At 39.6% G+C, this 24,315-nt stretch overlaps 1 protein-coding gene across 1 annotated transcript in view; it reads left to right on the top strand.

The window, feature by feature from the left end:
* The window catches only part of UTRN (utrophin), a 522,534-nt gene extending 516,202 nt beyond the window's left edge, over nt 1-6,332 (top strand). Inside the window, exons 70-71 of the mRNA XM_012655520.1 lie at nt 2,390-2,412; nt 6,059-6,332. Coding sequence (XP_012510974.1) covers nt 2,390-2,412; nt 6,059-6,067 — 32 coding nt within the window. The 3' untranslated portion in view covers nt 6,068-6,332. The remainder of the gene's footprint in view (nt 1-2,389; nt 2,413-6,058) is intronic.
* The last annotated feature ends 17,983 nt before the right edge of the window (nt 6,333-24,315 follow it).

Below are 24,315 nucleotides of genomic sequence, written 5' to 3'. Positions count from 1 at the left end.
TAAAGACTTATTTATAAAATTGATACATATTTTATAAGTTGCCTAAACCTTTTAAAAACTGATGCAGAATAGAAACCGGTATGTGACTTAGACTTGGTCTCCAATTCAGGTTTTTTCATTGAATGAATGAGTGAAGAATGATTACATTTTCTAACTGGGAAAGTTTAGTTGTTGACACTTTCCCAGATAGAACTCAGAAGGTTCTATGGGATTCATTTGTTTTGTTGCCTCTTTTAAGTTGCTCAGCCAGCAAATATTTTAATAAGCCTTTGCAATTCCCAAAGCTTACTGACCACCTTTGGAGGATTTACCTAAACAAATCGGATTGGCACCCTCCCAAAGCCAAGCCAATCCCTTGAGCCCCTGTAACTAATGAGAACTTTAAAATTGCTTGTCACCAGCATACAATGAATTGATCTGCATGTTAATCTTGACTTTTGATCCTTTGTGGATTACAAATTAGCATGGCCCCAAATGAATTTCCACTCCTGGCAATCTTGGAATTAAAATGAAACTGTATTCATAAATTCTAATTGCATGAATTGCCTACTTTCTTTAACATGACATTTTTTAACTGTGTCTACATATTGTTGCACATAACATTTTAGAATTAATTCATCTGAATTAATATCCCAGTTGGTCCTGATAATATCCTTGAATTATGGCCTTTTAAAGTCTTTTAAAATTATTTATGTTGAGTTTCAGAGCAGAGAGGCAGGGATTTCCATCTCTTCCCAGCAAAGAGTCAGTGATGGGGATTTAATTGTGCTGCCCATTAACCAATGTACATACTAAAATTCCCATCGACTACAGTAACCATTTCTTTTTTAGTGTAAAATTTTATGTCACTTTTTTCATTTATGTTCTTCAGATATATGGGATACTGTTAATAAGCTAAGTAATTTTTGCTGATAAACCAAGAAATGCTTTTATAATTATTTTTGACCCACAGGCATGTTTTCACTGTGAATTGCCTGTGTTTATTAAGCTTGAATGACATTCATCAAAAACTCAAAACCCACTGACATGCAGTGATTTCCTTTTAAAATATGTTTGTATGATTTGTCCAGGGGGATACCCATAGCCTTTTATTTGAAAAAAGTTGTAGGCTTAAAAGTATTGGTTTGGAGCAAAATGGATTAGACTTTTACCTAGGGATTGCTGTTTGTTATTAAATGTATTTGCTTCTTACAAGAGAAGCGTATCTCTGTCTCTTTTAGAAAGAACGTGTAAACCTACGGTGTACTTAATAATAACTCAGCTGTTCCTTGGGTGTAGCTCACATATGTATGGAGGTCCAGTCTTTTTCTCTGGATTTAACTTACATATCTGGTAGGACAGGGCTAATTTTAGCCTGATTCCTTCCCCAAATACTGGGGCTCACACTTTCCCTCCAGGTATCATAGGAAGGGCACCCTTCATACCTGCTTTTATTTTCTCACAAAGCTACTGGTACCCAGAGTGTGGTCACTGATGTCTTTTTTCTTTTCTTTTTTTTTTTCCCTGCCTCAGCATAGAAAAATGAGAGATGGAAAGAGGGCAACTTGCTATGTGATTAGGGACAATTCTTATTTGACCAGGAATAGATGTTGCCATTATTGGGCAGTAGGGGAATCTCTTCTTTTTTTCCCCTGTTGAGAATGAGATAATGATGCAGTGAAAGGAGGGCTGAACAGCAGAGGCCTTGGAGAAGAGATTTTAGAAAGGTCCTCACAGAGCCTGCCAGATCTTCTTCACTGTCATGGGCTCTGGAACAAGGAAGGAATTGAGCTACCCCGATACAAAGTTGAATTAGGCATCATATTCTAACTTTGAAATGTTCCTAACTGGACCCTTCCATGGCACTGTTATTAGCCCAAGTGTCCAGAAGGCTGCCAAGGATTAGGCTAGCCCTTTCCCTGATACAAGCACTTGGCCACCATCTTCCCAGGCCAAGGTGGGAAGAAGGATGGGCCAAGGGTGGCAGAAACCAAAGATTCATGCCTCTACTGGCCCCTTAGTCAGAATTGGTACTATTTAGCAAAATAAACAGAACTTGCTCTGTTCTGATACATAAACTAAATACATGGCATGATTTAAACAGGAAACATTGAGGGTTTTTTGGCAAGACTTGAGTGCTCATTGAATGCTTTAGTGTATATATTAAATCTTAAATCACATTCGATATGAGAAACTAACTAGGAAAACTAGCCCTTGTTAAAGCATTTAGCCAGAGGAAAAAAAGAACACCGAAAACCTGTTTCTTATTTTCCTGTTAGCATCCATTTAGCAGCTGGGCTGTTATCCTACTCAGAGCGGTACATTCCACACATTTGCATGCCTGAAAGTCGGAACCAGCAAAGCAAGAGCACTACAACCTCCAATTGATTTCTTTCGTTTTCTCTTTCAGCAAATGTCCCCAGCAGGCCACAGGTAAGAGCTAATGGGTTGATTAGCTTAATTGTTACTGATCACAACCTAGAGTAAGCAGATTAGCTACCACTGATTTTACTGCTACTGTATTCTTTCCGTAAGTAAATAAACTGGCTTGACATTTAAATGTTAGTTGATTCTGTATGACTGTCAGTCTGAGGGAGTGGGAAGGGGTGGCTCCTAAGCCAGGTTCTTCCAAATACCAGACGTACTATGGGTTCGATCCTCTGTTCTAACAGCTTTTTATTAGCATCTTATACAAAGTATACAAAGTTACTCTAGATAGGTTTGGCCACTGCTGTCTCCCAAATGTCTGCTTAAGGTAGCTGTCATAGAACATTCACTTAAAAAAAAAAAAAAACGTGCCTGGTACCACAAAGATGGTTTTGTTACTTTGAGTGGGAAAAAGTTTCAATTTTTTATTTAAAAATTTGCTGAAAACTGTTGGCAGCTATAGCCTTATGCCTTTCAGCATTTTCCTTATCAGATACTTTTAGTAATAACGTGCCACGAGGCCACAGTAGCTCTTTGGAGACCATGGTCTTTCATGAACTTGCTTATTAATCTTTTTGAAACAGTGAACCTCCTGATTGATTGTCTTATTGGCAAGAGGGGCTGGGACCTTAACTACATGACAAGGGTGTGTGAAGTAGACTAGTGATGTGGTGGGAGCTGTGGGTGTCCTCTCCTGCTTGCTTCTGTTCTCAGAGTGAATCGGAAGCCTTCGGCAGAAGGTTCCAGAGGTGTGAGGAGAGACTGGGGGACGTGTGATAGCTGCTAGGAAAACAGGAGAGCAGGTGGCCTGGGAAATAGAGCGTGACTACAGGCAGCATTAAAGGCCACCACTGAAGGGGCCGTGCATGCATTTAGTATGAGGCCTGTCTGCAGGGTTGTGTGTCACCCTACGGCCACGTTCCAGTTCATGAGCACAGGCACCAGAGTGGTCTGAGTATTGCATTTAACCAAAGTTGACGTTGTGGTTTGGCGAAGTGAGTACAAAGATTCAAGGAAAGAAGCAAAGAAATGGTTATAATGATTGAACCAGATGTGTAAGCTCAATGTCAAGAGAAGTGAAGACATATATGTCTGGTGTGGGAGACAGAAATAAAGGGGGGGGGGATCAATGGATTGCAGTATCAGTGGATGGATGAATTTGCGGTTGTAAGCCGGAAAGGTAGAGGTGATTGTCAGAAGGTGGGATGATTGAAATTGAAATTAGAGAGTTGCAAGTATTGGTCATGGTCCATACTTGGAGGTCTGAGTGAATGACCAAGATGGGTGTAGAACAGGATCATTGGAGGAAGAAAGCTCAAAGAACCAAAGCCAGAGTGTTAAAAAAAATCATCTACGTGGGTGTTGAAATCACTACAATTTAAACATAGCTTTAGAGTAGGTGACATTTTGCCATTTCTTCTTCAAGAAGTTAGGGAATATGATCCAAGGGGTCAATAGATGACTGCATAATGGGTTGGTATAGTCTGATGACATGAGATTCAAAGCTTGGGTGTTTTTAGGGAGAAGAGAAAAAAAGATACCCTGAAAGCCTCGATGAGGGCGGAGGAGGGAGCTCATGAAGTGTGTGGAGAGTGTGGGAGGAAGAAGTCCTGTGTGAGAGGGCTATGGGGGAAGCTGTGTGTGCGGGGGATCCAGATATTGATTAGACTGAAGCAGCAAGTGAAGACAACATTCAAAGAAGAGTTTAGAAATACGGATTTTGTGACTCGTGATCCATGTGACCTGGGGACACAGAGGAAGGGTTTCAAGAACTAGGCAGGGTGAGACGTGGGGACGCAATGTGCTGATTCTATAGGAAACAGACAGTACGGATGACAAAAGGTGATGAAAGGGTGGCCAGGGGTCTGGAGCATTTTATGGTGGCCCATTTAGAACAAGGAGAAAGGGTGCGATGAGACTAGACTTGGCGGTCCCCAAGTGGTGGTGAGGCTATGCGCGATGGAGATCACGGAGGGGAGAGAGAATCTCCTTTTAAATCCTCAAATAGTTTGCAATACAAGTGCTCAAAATTCAAGGCAGAAAGTGATCTTACAGACCTTCTCCTCCCACTTAGTTTTTAGATTTTAGAAATGGAGTGTGAAAGAGCTAAATTTGTCCTGGTTATACAGCAGCTTAGTGGGCGGAGCAAACATCTGACCCAATGCAGGAGGCCCTTTCCTCTTTGCTTTCTTCCCTCTCCATTCCTTCTCTTCCTTTGCTTTTCCCTTCAGCATCTGCCTCCTCTTCTCCTCATTTTTCACACCTCAGGTCAAATGGAAATTCATGAAAAATGTGTGTTTTCATCTGGAGATTTGAGCTAATATTTACATGGCGTGGTCTTAAATTTTTAGAATTCTGACACCTAAAATGAGAATTATCATGCACCTAATTAATAAACTCATCCAATTCTCAAGGATAATAGAGTACATAGAAATAACTCACAAATCTTCTTAGCCTTCTTTTTCAATGTGAAGTGGCACCAAAGCTTTAGTTACCAATATTAATGTGTAACAACATGTTCCTTTCCCAAGTAGAATGAATCTCTCCCCTTCTCTGTTCCCAAAGCACTTTGAATTTATGATGGTCAGCACTTATCTCATCCTAGAATGGAATGAGGCTGCATTGCTGAGGTATCTTTCGCACCTGCTTCTCTGAGGGCCTCACCTCAGTACGACGCCTGGAGTCCAGTGGGCCCCCATCAGTGTTCGTTGAGGTTTTGCTCCCTCTAACATGGCGATGAAATGTTCAAAATACAGAAGCAAATGTCTGAAGACTCCAAATTCGAATAGTGATGGAGAAAAGGCTCTATCTAGGCCAGCATTAAGTGAGTTTGCTGCTTGTAGCATACCTGGGAAATGGAGCAGCCTCTTGGGCAGCTTTTCCAGCAACTTTGTTAGGAACACAGTTCCAGGAAAGGGGGACTTTATGCCAAAGTCTTTCATAAAACAAAGGTTAAGGACAGACATTGTCTTTTCCAGAAGTCCTGAAAGGCCTCCTATGATTTATTAGGCATGGCCCAATTTGGATGATTTCATTTTATTGTGATATTTTTTCTAATTTCAAGATAATTGTAAAAGACCAACTGTTTGACCTTCCCTTTGAAAGGCCGCTACTGCCTACCTGAGTGTGGCCTGGATTTATATCCTCTCTTGCCTGGAACATTTAACTTTAACTGGCACCACTGCACACCTGTGGATGACAATGCCTGTCTTTGCTTCCTCTTCTCTGGCCTGCAGCTTGGGACTGAGATGGGTTGGGATTGTGAAGGTACCTTCTCTCCAGGAGACCTCCCACAGTCTCGCAGGGAGAGACAGGGTAGTTGCAACAGCCTGATTCAGTCACTGTTGCTACCTTCAGCAGAAAGAAGCCAAGTCCTCTCAATTTCAACTTGGCTTCCAGCCTGGGCAAGAGAAAAAACGTCCAGACTTTCCTCTAAATGAGCTGTAGAGGTACAAAGCAGACAAGATAACTTCAGGATGAGAGGGAATGACCTCATCACAGGGAGTTAAGGGTCCCATTTGGACACAGCAAAATAAGGCTTGACTCCGTCTGAAAGAAGCACTTCTATTTTCTTGTAGAGTTGACAGATCGCTGCTACCTGTAATGATGTATGAAAATGTTGTTCTGACAGTGCTGTTTTCCCTTCCCGCAGGCAATGTGAAGTATTCATCTAGCCAACCCACATCTCCTGACATGCAGTATTGCCCTTTTCAGCAAATGCCAGTTCCAAGTTCCATTTAATCCGAAGCTCCATGGCGACTTGACCCATGCTGTTGAGCACTGACTGTGTGTTCTACTGAAGGAGTAAAACACTGACTATCCAAAGAGAAAGGATATTTTGTTTTTATAATAACCATATATTATTGTTTTCTTCTTCCCTTTCTATGCAACTGTAAATTAATGAACAGAGAGGTATTTGGAAATGGAAATACATTTGTCACTGATTTGTATAATGTATACAGCACTGGGAAAGTGGGTGGGGGCTTTCTAATATGATATTGTCTTTTTAATAACCATGACAAAAATTTCATAAGAATTAGAAGACCACTTTTCATTTTTACATTCCTTCTGCTGTTCATATTAACTTTGTACAATAACTTCATTTATTTCTTTGATTCTTTTACCATAATGTTTTGGTTATTTATAATTCATCAGCCACATGACCAAATAGGTTTAATGTATTTGTTTCTGTGGTTTGGCCAAATTAATAAATTCATACATTTCAATCAAATACAAACACATACACACACGCACACACACACACACACACACACACACATATAGACTAGGCTACAGCCCTGTGTATATTGTTTAACTTTATTTGACATCATATACTTACTTCTTTGGTGACCACTTGGATAACCACAATAAAAATCCTGTGGGCCTAAATGGCATTTCTATTGGGATTTTTTCCCTGCATTTTATTCACTTCTTTATATAAGTAGGTCTTAATTTCTTTATTTATTTTATGTCCCAGTCTATATGATAGAGGAGACTGCATTATAATAATCTCAAAGATCATTTTACCAAAGGTTGCCCATTTAAGCATATTTTCATTTTGACATGGAAACAAAACTGGTACAACCTTTCCTTGTTCCCAGGTCTTGATTTTCATCATTAAATGCACAGCAGACCTTTACCTATTTTAATACCAGAACACATCATTGTCTATAATTCTCTTTAAAGAGAGTTTTATTGTTGTTTTGTATGTCAAAGTCCTTTATAATTCTCGAAACTTCTAGTTAGTTTCTTTCTGAAAGCAGACACAAATTCAGTACTTTTCTCATTTGCCCTTTTTACCAAACGAACAGATGTTTTATTACCCTTCATTTGATCAATATATTTGGGAAGAATGTTTATCAAAAGCCTATGTCACTGCCTCTACAGAAGAATGAAGTTAATGCTTAGATGGTGGTACCTCTGCCTATACCTTTGAGCACATTCAATTAGATATTTGGTTCAGCTTCTGACTTAACATTTAATTGATTCAGTTTAAACATGTTAATTACCAAATGTAGAGAAACCAAAAAAAAAAAAAAGTGAAAATAATGTTTTCATTCAAGCATATGTACTTTTAAAACATCAAGACATTTTAACTTTGGGTTCTCTTTAACTGGGATTTTGCCCGAAGGAGGCTTAAAGTTTGAAATTGCTATTCTTTTAGAATAGGTTGGGTGGGTTGGGGGGCAAGGGTGTCTATTTGCAGTATAGATATTTTGAGAAGAAGAAAATTGTTTTATATAAGAGGAAAGCCATGACCACCTTTCTACCTCAGATCCATCTTCATCCATTGTGTTGGAAATAGCTTTATGCCGCTGCAGTCTGCAGAGTCTAGAGCTTTTATCGGGCCATATCATGCCCAAGAAAGCACCTATTTAAAGAAAAAAAATTCCCTGAACTCCAAGTTGTAGATTTGGTGTATTCCTTGTTCTTACTTTGAAAAGTCACGTGTTAATTTTTTTCCTGCCTGTATTTGTATGCAAAATGTCCTCTATCTGCTATTAAGAAAAAGCTCCATAAAACACTACATTGTATCCTTCTAAGTAACAATAAATAAAAAGAAATATATTGCAGTAACAACAGTGGGAAGTAAGTATGTAATTCTTTTGAAATATGTGGTAAAGAACTAATCACAGACTACCATCTAATCTGGTTACATATTGTATTTTTCATCCTGAATAAAAATAATTTTAACACAAGATGACTTTGATATTCTTCAGCTGGGTTCACTGATAGACTCTGAGCTTTGAATGTACATTCATGAAAATAAAACAGAGAGCCTTTATCCTCACAAATCTACATATTTTCCTCTTGTTTCTCTTATACACACTAATATAGTCTCTTCTTGCTCTCATCCTCTCTCTGTCTCTTTCTCTCTTCTCTTATACATATGTATAATTTTATTGTTCTCAATTTCCTTTAAGGTAGAAGGCTTATTGATAGGAGACAATAGTATTGGATGTTAAAAATGTGTACATAAAGCCTCTTGTGCCTTTGTTTTAATGACTAGATGCTACTGGTATTTAGTTCACCCTTTCAAATCCACTTTTAGTGGCATGCTCTTAAATACTGTGCTTTTTATCTATGCACTGGATTTTAACTACTCTGGTAGTAGCTTTAATCAATTTCTGAAGCTGTCCAATGGGAAACAGTGTTAAGGATCATGTTACTTGACTTTAAAATTAAAGCTATCAATGAAATAGAAAAATCACCCAAAATATAATTTGTTAAAGAAAACTGATGCATTCTGATGAACATTTTCAATATCCTATCTACCAGTAAGTAATACTCACATTAAGCATTCCTAAGGAAACAATTGGTTTCCAATAATTTGTTGAGTAGGTGGTTGAAAACACACATGAGAGCAAATGAACCAGTTTTGGTTTTATACTGCTGTGGTTTGAATGTGTCCCCCAAAGTTCATGTCTTGGAAATTTAATCCCTGATGGAACAGTGTCTAGAGATGGGACCTCTAAGAGGTGATCAGGTCATGAGGGTAGAGGTTATGCATGGATCATCATTATCACCAGTGGGTTTGTTACCTCCAGAGCCAGTTTGTTAGAAAAGCGAGTTTGGTCCTCTCTTGCTCTCTCTCACATGCTCTCCTGCCCTTTCACCTTCCACCATGGGATGATGCAGCAAGAAGTCCCTCACCAGATACTGGATCTTTGATATTAGACTTCCCAGCTCCAGAAATGAGAGAAATAAATTTCTTTGTAAATTACCCAATCTGTGGTATTCTGTTATAGCAACACAAAACAGACTAAGACATACACTAAGCCTTCAGCTTATTATATACCATTGAGATTATTTTAAAGAATGGAGTTTACTCTTGAATATCTTTCCCTGTACCCACATTCACTGTTTTAGTAGATCAACTTTGTCAGAGGCCTCTCTAAATTCATTAATTGATACTTTAATGAAAATATAGTAAACCACCATTAACACTACTACTTAAACCTATAAGTAAGGTCCAAAAACTTCACTGACATATAACGTCAACTTATATTTTTATGAGATAAATTAAGTGACCAGAATGAGCCTGCTACAGAGGTCAGGAGACAGTCACAATCATATTATTAATATGTCCAATACCTGTGGTATCAGTTATCTATTGTCACAAGAACGCTGTATGGCAGCCACAAAACTTCAATAATAAACATTTAGCTCTGGGATGTGGGGTTCAGCTACTCTGGACAGGACTCTTCTTATCCCAGCTGGTCTTGCTCACACATTTGTGACCAGCCTTGGATTGCCTGAGGGCTCTGCCGATCTTGGCTGGATTGCTCCTGTGTCCGGAGGTTGACTGGCTGTTGGCGGTGTGAGATGGCTGGCCTAGGATGCCATCCTCGGTTGGAATCCGCTCGGCTGCATTCTGTCATTCACAAGCAGGCTAACCTGGGGCTGCTCTCATGCAGTGGCAGAAGTGTGCACAAACGGAGCCTTTGCTGAAAACTGGTGCACCATCCCTTCAGCCAGATTGTCTTGGTCAAAGCAAATTATAAGGCTAGGTATGGGGAATACATTCCGTCTCTCTAGTGAGAGAAACTGCAAAGTCATATGACAAAGGCTATGGTAACAGACAGGGTAATGAATTGAGACCATTATGTTTCAAAACATAAACTTTAAGGCAACGGTCCCCAACCTTTTTGGCGTCTGAGACTGTTTTCATGGAAGACAATTTTTCCATGGATTGGGGTGGAGGGGATGGTTTCAGGATGATTCAAGTGCATTACATTTATTGTGTACTTTATTTCTATTATTACATTGTAATATATAATGAAATAATTATATACCTCACCATAGATTGGGGACCCCGCTTTAATGTAAGCAAAGCAGAGGACTTAGGGCCAGAATATAAAGTATCGATTTCCTTAGGCATCATGTCCCCTGCCTCAGTGAACTAGAAAGGAGGTATTCTCTTTGCAAGGCTTTCTTTTAAAACAAAGGTCAAGAAGATCAGCCTTCTACCCCAAGCTAACAATTCAATTTGAGAAAAAAACACAACAAGGAAAACAATGGCATGTCTGAGCCCAAAATCCTAAGAGAAGACCTCAGGACTGATAGTGACAGTAGAAAATAAATAAAAAGGGAAGAAAGAAAAAATCTAGATGAGAGATGGAATAAAGAGGCTATTATGTCTGGGTGCAGTGGCTCAAGCCTTTAATCCTGCCACTCTGAGAGGCTGAGGCAGGAGGATCGCTTGATGTCAGGAGTTCGAGATCAGCCTGAGCAAGAGTGAGACCCCATCTCTACAAAAAATAGAAAAATTAGCCCGGCAACAGGATGTATGACTGTAGGCCCAGCTACTGGGGAGGCTGAGGCAGGAGGCTCACCACTGCCTTCTAGCTGGGGGTGACAGAGTGAGACTCTGTCTCCAAAAAAAAAGAGAGGCTATTGTAACTGCTCAGAGGAACATCTATTCAGACTGAATTTTTAATGATTTTTAGCTGGAAGAACACACAACGTATAGGAGTTTCTTCACTTTGACCAAATGAGTAGGACACATGTGATATTGTAACCCTCCTAAGCATTTGTTTAGAAATGTGCAGTTTATTTGCACTTTGCATAAACTTACAAACTTAGCACTAGTTTCTCATTTTGGCAGCCTTCAAATTTTGACACAGTTTAGAATATTAACAGTTGACACATACGCTTGAGTTCAGACAGTCTTTTGTAGATAACCTCTGTTGGTACTGTTTTGAATTTTGTATGTGGGTAATTAGGAGAAATAAACTGACAATTTGCCTCCAGCCTAGTTCTGTTCTCAGACCAGAAAACACAAATGTTGAATTTGAAATTGTATTAGTTAGGATTCTCCAGAAAAACAGAATCAACAGGACAGATAGATAGACGAATAGATATAGATATGTAGAAAGAGATTTATTATGAAAGATTGTCTCACATAGTTGTGGAGGCTGAGAAGTCCCACCGTCTGCTGTTTGCACGTGGGAAACCAGAAAGCTGGTGATATAATTCCAGTCCAAACCCCAAGGAGACCCAGGAGAGCCAATAGTGTCTCAGTCCGAGTCCAAAGGTCTGAGAAGTAGGAGTGCTGATGTTTGGAGTCAGGGGAAGATGGGTTTCCCAGCTCAAGTGGAGAGTTCAAATCCACCCTTCCTATACCATGACTGCTTGATGTCCATCCACATTGGTGAGGGCAAGCTATACTCAGTCTACTGATTCAAGTGCTGATCTCTTCCAGAAACACCCTCACGGACACATCTAGAAATGATATTTTATCAGCTATCTGGGCATCGCTTAGCCCAGTCAAGTTGACACATAAAAATAACCATCAGAGTAATTAAATGAGAAGAGTTCTTAAATGGGTATGGGATATAATTATAATTAGTTCCTGAGGTTACATTTTTAGGACCATTTTTTAGAAATATTTAAACATTGATTTAAAAATTTTTACTTTGAATTAATTTTCATCTTTTTTCTTTCAATTTAGAGAAAATAAATTGGCAGTACTCTATTGGGAAGAAATTAAATCATTCTAGTGTAAACTTGCCTCAAGTATGCCTATCAAAATCTAGAACAGTCTTATTCATTATATTGTGTGAATCTCATGAGCTGTGTTTACCCAGCGGGAAACTAGATGACCACACATGCTGCTCAGGATGTTTGCAAGCACACTCCTGTCCCCCACAGTCCGCATGTATCCTGTCCTCATCTCCCCACTTCCACCCCCATCAAACAGGTTGATACTGTCATTGACGCCTAGAAAACCTGCTGAACACAAAACAAAACGTCTACGGGGCACACATAGTCCCAACATGTTAATGATGAATTAATAAAATTTAAAATGTAAGGAATCTTATGATTAATTGGAGGATGCTAACCATGTATCAAAATTCTGCCTCGACTTGAAATCTAGTGGCTATTACTCTATTGAAAACAAAATATCAGAGTGCCCGGGGTGTGCAAGACACTGTTCAAGTTGCTGAAAACAAAGTGAAGGCACGAGTCCCTGCCTCGAGGAGTTCCTAATCGAACGGATAAAACCAATGACAAGCAGATGGTTGCATAATAGCAATGGGAGCTGGAAGAGAGATTAATAGGTCCTGATAAGAACATAGAGTATACCCTAGACCCCCACAGGATGTGTTTACAAATATAGGCATGCAGCTCAAGAAAAAAAAAGTATGGCCTAACCACCACTTGCAGAAACATATCCTAATAACGTTACTGTAATGTTTCAATGTGCTCATGGTGATATTAGAGTACTAAGAAAACATCACAATGACCAGTAAAAATGCAATAGATGTAGCAGTGTTTCCCCAATAAAAGGATTCCCTGGTTAAACCATTTTGAGAAACACGGTATGCTCTAATGCCCTTTGGAGAGTCACAATGCACGTGAACAAATTAAAAGCTTTGAGAAATTCTGAAGTAAAGAAATCTGCCTAACTGCACATCAGTCTATTTCTAAAGCATTTAACCACAGAACCCTATTGCATCTTACCTATTAACACCCTGCAGTGTACATTTTGGATGCTGCATTAATGTCATGTGTTTTAATTTTGTGAATATATATAGGTAGCAATCCATGAAGTCTATACAAATGACAAGTGAATAGTGTAACAATTATTAGTATTAATTCGGGAATTTAAAAAAGACAGTAACCTTGTACAACAACCAATATATCTTACCATTAAAAAGGTATGCTAAAGCATGAATAAGAATTAAGGGAAAAAAACAAAAATCATAATTTGCTCTCAGTTTAGCTTTGTCATCAGTTCGTAAAATATTTATATTTCTAAAGAAATGATGCATTATTTCTAAAAGCCATGATTTCCTGGCCGAGCATGGTGGCTCACGCCTGTAATCCTAGCACTCTGGGAGGCTGAGGCGGGCGGATTGCTTGAGCTCAGTTCAAAACCAGCCCGAGCAAGAGCGAGACCCCGTCTCTATTAAAAATAGAAAGAAATTAATAGGACAACTAAAACTATATAGAAAAAAAAAAAAATTAGCCGGGCATGGTGGCACATGTCTGTAGTCCCAGCTACTTGGGAGGCTGAGACAGAAGGATTGCTTGAGCCCAGGAGTTTGAGGTTGCTGTGAGCTAGGCTGATGCCACGGCACTCTAGCCCAGGAAAAGAGTGAGACTCTGTTTCAAAAAAAAACCATAATTTCCTAGATGAACCCTACATAGCAGGCACTATTAAACCAGGCATGAATTATAAGAAAAACAAGCCGTTAGGAATGGCTACAGCATCCAAATATTATTTCCTGAGATCCCATTTTTTGTTTATTTCTTTGCCTAATTAAAAATAGGAATTCCTTGTTTCTGCCAAAATTAATTAAAATATTATCCAATTGGAATGCGACTGCCATGTAAGAAATACAGCTATAAATACCATTTATGTTCTCTCTTCCAAAAGTCCCTGTCTTTTGAAGGTCTGGCTCTTTTGTATGCAGGTAAAAACGCACGTTTCAGATCTATTTCTAAGATTTTTGTTTTTTTAAAAAAAAAGCAGAACAATGCTCTAGATTGTCACAACCTGCTTCAAATACTTTATAAATCTATTCCTTTAGTGTATTGAGCAAGCATGTACTAATTATTAAATTCATTTATTCCATTATGTTGATAACAAAAGAAGGAGCCCTAGATAGCAATTATTGGAAATGTGCACTGTGAATACGAACTGATTCTCTCGAGGTTAGTTATCAAGTATCAACTCTTTGGTTTTACTGCCCATAGATAAATTCTGAGTTCCTGATAAGTGGAGTTCCTGAATCAGAACAGCTTAGGCCCAAAGCCATGAATAAGGGCACCATAGTATAAGTCACTGTGTTTGGCCTAGCCTCAGAAACTAGTTATTTAGTTAACTTAATCTTAACTGTTTTTTTTGAGGTTAAACACAGCTAGATATTAGAGCAGTGGTCCTCATAGCACTCTTCTCAGCATCACCTGGAGTCTGGGTAGGCTCTCCCCAGGAATACTGCTTAGGAGGCTCCATAGGCCATGCTCAGGAATCTGTGTTATGAATCCCTGCTACCTCCACAAAAATACCACCAAAATAACCTACTGATAGGACAAAGCTGAACTTATTTTTTTTTTTTTTGAAGTCCTTCCACAATGCTGCTTAGCAATTCTTTTTTTTTTTTTCATTTCAGCATATTATGGGGGTACAGATGTTTAGGTTACGTGTGTTGCCCTTGGAACTTATTTTTAAAAGCAGTAAGAGAACACTACTTGACAGAGTTTCTGTGGCATCTCAGAAGAGAAAGCGTTTGGTTGGCATCTCATAAAAAGGATGCTCTAACAGTTTATGATTGCCGAGCATAGCAAGGCAAAAAGGTTTTGGGGCAAGAGTTTGGAAGATTCTTAGGAAATACAGCTGTTTGATGCTATCTGCTGAAGAATTTAACAGTTTGATGTTCAAATAAATGGGATTCTCAGAAAACTTCTGGAACAACTAATAAAGTTATAACAAAGTCCTGATGAAGAGAGAGGAATACCAAAGCCATGTTAGTGAAGACAACAGATGTGTAAAGTCATGATGCTATAGACAAAGTTGCACAGGTGTAGATGCTTTTGGTTCTCAGCTTCTTCTGCCTTAGCTGAAGGACAAATCATCAATATCTGGAGGCAAGACAAGCCACATCTTCACCACAATTTGAGGTGTCATGATCAAGTGTTATGTTCCTGGGGTAGTTGTTTCAAATGCTGTATGTGTCGGGTTTTCCTGTTCTTTTTGTTGGGTGATAATTTGTTGGATCATTACACAGGACAGCAGCTACAAACACTATGCAAAACTCTGGGGATAACAAACCTGAGTGCTCCAACCCAGAAAAATACTAAGATAAAGATTTTAATCAGAATTTGCAGTCCACTTCCCAGCCAGGAACCACAAGTACCCAAACTAAACCAGGAGAATACATCCTATCACCAATATAAACAGCCTGCAGAATTAGATAATGAGGTTATTAGCAAAATACTCAAAATTCATAATTTCTTTGTTTGAATACTGGATCTCAGTAATATTATAGATCCCAAAAAGTCTGGAGGGCTGTAATCAAAACTGTCTTCCCCTAAGCTAGCACCTGTTCCTCTTGAAAGGGCCGTTTAAAGCAGCTCTGTTCTCAACCACCACTTGCCCAATTTCATGAACCTCTCAGGCCAGAGGTTCTATAGCCTTTGTGGTATTGTCTAACTCTCCTTCTGGTGTGTGGAATGTAGTATGTATTATTCTTTCAACTTTTCAGACTTCTCGTAAAGCATGAAATGAAGAATCCTGAGGGGAGAAGAAAGTAATCCAGAACTCCCCTTGACTAGCTAGTGCTCCAAATCAAGTCCCAACGTTTATCATTCTTGAAATGTTATCTAGCAGTCTCTTTGTCCAAGAAAGAAAACTTTATTGGCCAAAATATATTCTGGGTTATGTCAGAGATTATCCTAAAAGTGAGCGTTGGTTTAGCAACGTAAGGAGTCTTGGCAGAAGCCATTCCTTTCCAAAGTCTATCAATTATGGAGGGGCCCTAAGAATGCTCAACTTGAGGTCACCACAAGGGACCTCATCTTCCATTTCCAGGATGGTTTGCACTTCTGTGAGAGACATGACTCCAAAAATAAACCCCTTGGATTTTCACTGTCCTGCTAGCCGTTAACAGTATCTGATGGGATCCTTTGCACGAGGGTGTGAGGGCTGTCTATATTTCTCTGATATCTCTTAGAAGATGTCTCTTCTAGAGAAGACCCAGTCTTTAGGTTTTAGGTCATGTAAAGGTGACTCAGGAGGATGTTGAGGAAAGACAGCTCCCATTCGTTGATGCTAGGACTAAGTGTGTTACACAAATCCCCAGCAATATTTGGCATGTCTGCTTGCAATGGTTTGGATTGATTCCCAAATCCACGGACTAGTCTGTTACTAACTCATAAAAGGAGAGTCTATGAACTTCAGAAGTTGTTGATCCCATTGTCAGTAAAGCCACTAACTAATATTGGCTCATAGCTTAAGCCATGGAAGTCACTGAGAGTTTACTAACTTGAATTTCAGAAATATTCTTTCCATTTTTCCTGAAGATTGAAAGTGATATGGACACATATACTTCTGAGTAAGTGGCAGAGCTTTGCAAAGGTCCAAGTAAAATGGGTTTCCTGTAACTAAAGAAAGAGAAAAGTAATTTCCAAGTCTGGAAACACAAAATCAAGTAAGTTTTTTTGGCTACTGTTAGAGCTGTAAATATCTGATGAAAGGCTTCAATCCAACCAGAAATTAACAAACACTGACCAGGACACATTCAAAATTCATCAGAGTGCAGGTGTATGTAATCTATTTGGAAGTGCTCACAAGGGTCCTGAGGGTTGGTTCTTGTCCATTTCCCATCCAACTTTATGGCTTTTACTGGATTGTGATGTTGACAAATGAGACATGCATCAGAGACGCGCTTGGCCATTTTGGTAAAGTTTCCTCACTGATGTTGACTGATCACAGAGACAAATATGCCCTTGCTAGGGTGAGTAATTCTAAGTAAAATTTTTGCAAAATTCTACTGCTGCTAGGAACCAACCTCAGAGTGCCTGAGATCATCCTCAGGCAGTTTGCATCTAGATATCTCCCAGTACATTTCTTAATGCTGGAGTCAAGCCCCAGCATTCTGTAATAGCTTCTTTGAACACATCCAGAGATTCAGTCTCTAGGTGCATCAAAAGGGCTAGGATCCTAGTGAGGCTGCCTGAAATCCACATTGTCTCTTTTTGTACAAGCTTATACCTTACCATACTCACATCTTTAAGAAGCATTAGCACACTCAAAATTCCCTTAATTTGTTCAGCATTCTTGATTGAGATTTCTGCTGAAGTCAAGAACCCCTCTTTGTTTGTAAAGCTTTCCAAAATCCTGACCTACTCCAAAAACATGTCTACTATGTATATTAGCCCTCTCTAGCTAACTGACAAGCTCTGAAGAGAGCAGTGAGTTCTACCACCCAGTCGATTTTGCCTCTGCTAGGATTTTTGCTTCTGTAAGGATCCATATTATAGGAGTGAAGTGAGATCTGTTATAGTCATGGTATATTCTACCTGTAGTATTTTCTGTTTTAGTCTTAAGATATGTCTCATCAACAAACAAAATTAAGTCTTGATTTTCTAAAGTAGTTTTTAGCATATCTATTCAGGGCCTAGATAGTTTATAAATTATCTAGACAGTCATAAGTGTCCCCTTTTTAAAGAAAATGAAAGAAGAGTTGCAGGAGTCAATAATGAATAGAAATATGTAAAAAAGAGAGGAAAGAATAGGATTTCCTAGAAAGTAAGCCTCCTTCCTAAGACATATTGTTTATTTCCAATAAGTGACAAAGAACATACAACACAAGGGACCATCAAGTTTAAACGGGATTCTAAAATTCAAGTGAACAGAGCTGCTGTGGCTATTGCTCTTAGACAAGGTGATTAGACTTTTGCCAACAGGTTAAGAGAAAGACCATAGTAAGGTACTGGTCTCTGATAATTCACAAGAAGTTGAGTCCAAACACCCAGGGCTTATTCAAGCCTCTCATGTTATATATAAATAGACAAGATTATGATAATTAGGTAGGCATAGAGTGGGAGGTTTTTGAAGAGTTAATTTTAACTTATGAAAAGTGTGTTTGTGTTTCGATTCTCAGAGAAGAGGTTTAGTTACCAGAGATTTGGTTAAGTCATACAGTGATGCGGAGACTTCATAAAAACAGATAACTCCAGTAGCCAGTGAGATGTCTTTCTGTTTATAGTAACTACTCTTATCTCATTAAAAGACTCACTTCTCCACATAAAACTACTGGAATGGGAGCAACCAGTTGTTTTTTTCTCTGTAAAGCCATGAATTTATCCTGAGTGTTATTCTGTTTTTATTCTAAGCCTTTTTCAAAATGTTCAGTGAGGTGCTGGAGGCCTGGTGAAAGGACTATTTCCCATTTTCATTTTTGCTTTCGTATTAAATTCCTATTTCTAGCTTAAAACTATTGATGAAAATCTTCCCTTCTACACTTCTCAGTCGGGACCTCTGTTACAAAAGACAGATTAACAAAAGAAAAACAAACCAAAGTTTATTCACATGTATATCTCATACACACATAAGAGAAATCCAAGGAAAAGTAACTCCAAGAGGTGGCTAGAACTTGGGCTGTAATATAATCCTCAGCTAACACAAAAGAAGCAAAGTGTGAGGAAGGCAAGTTTGGGAAAGGTGGCCGGGCGCGGTGGCTCACCCCTGTAATCCTAGCTCTCTGGGAAGCCGAGGCGGGCGGATTGTTTGAGCTCAGGAGTTCGAAACCAGCCTGAGCAAAATCAAGACCCCGTCTCTACTAAAATTAGAAAGAAATTAATTGGACAACTAAAAATATATAGAAAAAAAATTAGCCGGGCATGGTGGCGCATGCCTGTAGTCCCAGCTACTCGGGAGGCTGAGGCAGGAGGATCACTTGAGCCCAGGAGTTTGAGGTTGCTGTGAGCTAGGCTGATGCCACGGCACTCTAGCCCGGGCAACACAGTGAGACTCTAAAAAAAAAAAAAAAAAAAAAAAAGGTTGGGAAAGATGACCAGGAAAAGTAGGATAAACAAGAGTAAGGTTTGTTATGCAGATTTGAGTCTCTTTCTTTTCCATTAATGACAGTCTCTTGTGATATAGGGTCATACTTATCTTCCTGGTGCAGAGAGGAAGATACCTTTACAAATGGAGATTTATTTATAAACATAAATTTCCCTTATAATAGAATAACTGATAATGTTTCTCAAAATAGCCCTTATGCTAAGGAGGTATATAGATGCACCATGACTTACAATGAGATTACATCCTGATAAATTCAATGCAAGTTAAAAATATTATACATCAAAAATGAACTTAATACATTTAACTTATTGAACTCAGTAGCTTAGCCTACCCTACCTTAAACATGCTCAGAACACTTGTATTAGCCAGCAATTGGGCAGAATCACCTAACAAAAAACCTATTTTATAATAAAGTGTTGAATATCTCATGTAATTTATCAAATACTGTGCTGAATGTGAAAAACAGAATGGATGTATGGGTACTCAAAGTACAGGTTCTACTGACTATCACTTTCACACCATAATAAAGCCAAAAAGTCATAAGTAAAACCATTGTTAGTCAAGAACTGTCTGTATTTTGGATGTCATATTCTAGTCTCCTACAGTCACATTTTGGGGTGGCATATTCTGGCCTCCTGTAGTCATATAAGCTGGGGATATAGTTCTGCATTTTGCTTAAAGGTGGTAATGAGCCTGCCCTTGAAGTGTCAGATGGACTCATCCTTTCTTTGTCAATAAGAATATGGGAGCCCAATCTATTTTCATAAGAAAGTCTTTGGGGATAGCCTCTCAAAGACCATGTTCAACATCTCTAGATTTTCTAAAACCCTCTAGATTCCTATGCAATTGTGGCTCTTTTGGAGTTAGCCTTGAGATATTCCTGTTCTACCTATCCTCCTAATTTTCTGCATCTGAGTTTCCACTGGTAAGGTCACTAATTAATACAGATTTGGATGCCCTGGTGAAAGGCAGGAATTGATAGTAGAAGAATGTACTTTGTTTTGTGTGGAACAGAAACTGTTTTAGATTAGAAAAATGTATTCTCTTTGATTCTAACTAATGCCGTTTGCTTCTGTAACCACACTTGCTTCTAGTTGTTAGTCAGATATAGCTAATCAGAATGAAAAACGGGGCAGGAGTGACTCCATGACGGGCTGAACTTCCTAAAATAGGCCTAAGTTTCAGTTTCCCCGAAACTGAAAACGCAGACCAAAACTGGCCGGCGTGAAAATTGAAAATCCCGAGGCTTGGAGCCAACCAATCAGGAGTCAAAACAATCCGCCACTTTCAAAGGAACCAATGGAGTAAGGGGGGAAAGGGGATGGTATGCCCAGTGCATCGTGTGAAACCTGCGTGTCGTGTGCCACCGATGTGTCGTGTGCAAAAGGAAGTATAAAAGCTTCACCTTTACCCCAGGGCGGGGTCCTGGTTCATAGGGAGGCCACTGCGTTGGTGCTCTGGGACTTGGACCCTAGCTCGAGCTAGCAAATAAACTCCTTTGCCATTTGCAGCCTCGGTGACTCTGCCTCTCTGTTCCTGGGGCCGAGAGGAACCGGTTCTAACACTGGCTTATTTGTTTCTAAAACTGTTCTACCTGCCACTGCAAATTTCTGGGGTTTAGAAAGTATTTGACAATGCCTCTGAGTTCAGAGTGAGACCAGGACTCAAAATCAACCGTAAGAGGTAAAGGAAACCAAAATATTTCACTCTAAAACGTGGTTCCCTGGTATAATGAGCATTTTGAATTAAAGGCCCTTAAAGATCAACAGACACTGGAAGAGACTTTCTCCCTATCTACATATAGATCAAAGGGACTAACCAAGGGGAACAATTGTTTTTCCTTTCCCTCCCTGTTATTTCATTGCCTATTACAGAAAAGAAAACTGAAGAATGTAACCATACCTGAATGGACTCTTTCACAAGATAATGTCAGCCTCTCAAGCTCATTCAATTTCTAAAGAGAACCATTTACAAGTTAATCTCTGTTTCCTGATCCATTTATTCTCCCTGGAATCATTTGTTATCCAACAGAATTACCTATATGTCCCATCTCTCCCTTCCCCTCTGACAAAAAGGCTATATAAATAGCTGGGCTACATTGGGACATGTGGAGTAATCATTCTGTGGTTCTCCCCCATGCCTGTTGATAAATTTTTATGCCTTTTCTTCCTTTAATCTGCCTTTTGACAGTTATTAATAATTTTCAGTAAACCTTCAGAGGGCAAAGGAGGAGTTTTCCTTTGACCCCTACAGAGGTTTTCCCTGTTCAGTAAATTGTGAGAGTTACTTTTAAGAGCTAATTGAGCTTTGGGAGTTTCTGGCCAGCCAGCAGGGGAGGAGAGTGTGCCGGGGGAGAGATACGAGCAGATGGAAATGCGGGTGTATAGTGTGGTGGAAAAGGAATAGCAGGATAGAGGTATTAGGTTCATCTTGTGATTTGAAGTGTCAACTGAAGAATGATGAGGTTTACACATTTCAAAAGGAGAGCTTTATTGCTTATACGGGGTTGCAGCCTGCAGCCTGGCTGTCCTGCACGCTGGGAAGCATAGCCTCAGGCAGAAGCCAAGAACAAGCACTTCGAGAGGAAAAGCAATGGCGACAGGAATTTATGCTAAGTGGGGTTGCTGACTCTACATGTTTAACAAGCTACAGGAGGAGTCATGAATATTTATGGAAGGAGAAACAAGCACATGCACAACTGAGCTTCATGATATTTCATAGGACTCATGTTCAAAAAATGGTGGTGTTAGCATAATCTGAGGGTTGAGTTTTTGGCCCTGTGACGTCAAAAGGTGAAACAGAAAAGATGAAAATAAACCCTCTCTTCACAGTCTCTGTAGACTGATCAGAACCACTCCATCATCAGTGGCCTCTTATCAGGAAGAAATGCTGGTCAGTTGTGTAATAGGGGGAATGGCCTAAAAAATGATAAAAATGTTTTCTGTCTCTCTAAAACCTTCCTCACTCCTTTTAGGAATTAAAACCTGCATCCCTGCTCCAGGCCAGTGGTCAGGAGGGGCAGGGAAGTGTCCTTTGTTCTTTGTACCACAAGAGATGGCTTAAGGGAATTGTCTGGGTGAAAGTCATGAGATCGTCTTAGCCAGAGATGGGATGAATCAGAATCATCAACTATAGTTGAACAGCAATAGCCTGAAGCTGAAAACCTTCCCTTTAAAAGCTCTGTATTCCTGCTCAGAGACAGGGCATTGGTACTTTAAGATGGGAGTCTGCCAACCTCTTCATTTGCTGGCGATTTAATAAACTTCTCTTTCCTCCTCCTCAAACCACTTGTCTTCATTCTTCTGATGTGGCCAGGGACAAGTGCCAAGCTTTTGGTAACAGTTTTACTGCCAAAACCACAAAAAGGAGGAGCAGCATTAGGTGGTTGATTGAAATCAGTGGTGGAGCAAGTCTTTCCAAAGGGCTGGTTCTGTTTAATCCTTAGGGAAGAAATCCTGATGGTAGTCACCGAGGGAGGGGATGTAATGAGGTGTGTCTGACCTTCCATCCCATCATGGCTGGGTTCCCTTGATCAAGAGGATTTATTTTTATTTCTCAGAGGGTATCGAAAAAAGAGATAGTTTTATGTTTTTCACTTTTTTTGCTTTGACCAAGAATTTTCTTAAGGAAGCAATTTTGGAATCTGAATTTCTTTTAGATGCTTCTTTATACCAATCAAAAATTGCAAACAATTTGATATTTGAAATCTTTCCTTTTGGTTCTAAGGTGCCTCTCAAATGAACAATTTTGATTATATCAAAAATTCTCCCAAAGTGACCACCATATAGTTGGCCCTCCATATCCACAGATTTTGGGGATTCAACTAACCTCACATGGAAAATATTCAGGAAAATATGACAATAAAACAACACAACGATAAAAAATAATGCAAATTTAAAAATACAATATAACAACTAATAACATAGAATTTCCATCGTATTAGGTATTATATGTGATTTAAAGATGATTTAAAGTATAAGGGAGGGGCTGGGTGTAGTGGCTCATGCTCGTAATCCTAGCACTTTGGGAGGCTGAGGTGGGAGGATCAGTTGAGGCCAGGAGTTTGAGACCAGCCTGAGCAACACAGCAACACTTTGTCTTTACACAAAATATTAATAAAAATTAGCTGGACATGCACCTGCAGTCCCAGTTACTCAGGAAGCTGAGGCAGGAGAATCACTTTAGCCCAGAAGTTTGAAGGTCGCAGTGAGGTATGATGATGCCACTGTACCCTAGCCAGGGCAACAGAGCAGGACTGCCTCAAAACAAACAAACAAACAAACAAAAGTATAGGGGAGAATGTGCGTAAGTTATATGCAAATACCATGCCATCTTATATCAGGAACTTGAGCATCTGTGGATTTTGGTATCCAGAGGGGGCCTGGAACCAATCCCCTGCCGATATTGAGGGAAAACTGTAATAGTAAATTGTCCTTGGTGAATTATGACACTTAGAAAGCTAAATTCACTACTTGAAGTTGTAGTGTAAAAAATTTGAGACGTAGACATCTGGCCCAGAGGGAATGCACACAGACATATGTGATTGGGACAAACCCATGGGAATCTCAGAACAGTTGGTCAGAAGCATGGTTTATGCACCTTGTTAAAATATGCCCCCAGCTGATAAACACAGTGTACTCCTCATGGCTGAGATGCTCAAAGTTAAAAGAGAATGAGGCAGCCATGGCTGGGTGAGGGAGTGGTCACATAGTCTATGTTCTCAGAAAGATGTTGTAGAAGTGTCACAGGACCTGCCTTTCTACACAATCAAGCCAATCCAGTTCCTGTTGTTGGTGCCGAGAGATAGACACAGCTGGTATTGCCCAGCTGACCACCAACCAGCCACCTGGAACCAGCCAATAAGACAGAATGATGATTTGGCTCAAAGATCATCCAATCAAGACTCTGCTCCTCACTCCCCTGACTCCCCTTCCCTGCCCTTTGGTTTTTGCCTTTGCAATCTCTAACTCTCTAATTCCCAACTCTGGGCACAATTTAGTTTTACACCGAAGGCCACATCTCCCCAGTCTGCAGATTGCTTTTAGAAAATAAAGTTCTCCTTTTGCCTCCACAGATCTCATTGACCTTTTGTTAACAACCTCATGGCTTAAGCCCTGTAGCCTAAAGGCCAGAACATCTCCAACTGCAAATCTAATTATGGAAGATAGAAAAGCCTGGAGAGATCTTTCCCAGAACTAGACTCCATGGACAAAACAAGACAAGGCTGAGTAAAGTTCTCATAAGCTTTGGGAAGTGATCTGGGAGGGCAAAGTTCATTCAAACAACAAGATCTGAGAAGAAACCTTCTGAACTCCTCAGTGCCTAGAGCCAGCTTGATGGAGGGATTTGGGATGTCTGTGCAGGCTCTTTTC

The sequence above is a fragment of the Propithecus coquereli genome, unplaced genomic scaffold (assembly GCF_000956105.1).
Source record: "Propithecus coquereli isolate 6110/MARCELLA unplaced genomic scaffold, Pcoq_1.0 Scaffold48, whole genome shotgun sequence".
Taxonomy (NCBI): Eukaryota; Metazoa; Chordata; class Mammalia; order Primates; family Indriidae; genus Propithecus; species Propithecus coquereli.
Note: the sequence above shows the minus strand (reverse complement) of the source record. Positions and strands in the feature narration are given on the sequence as shown.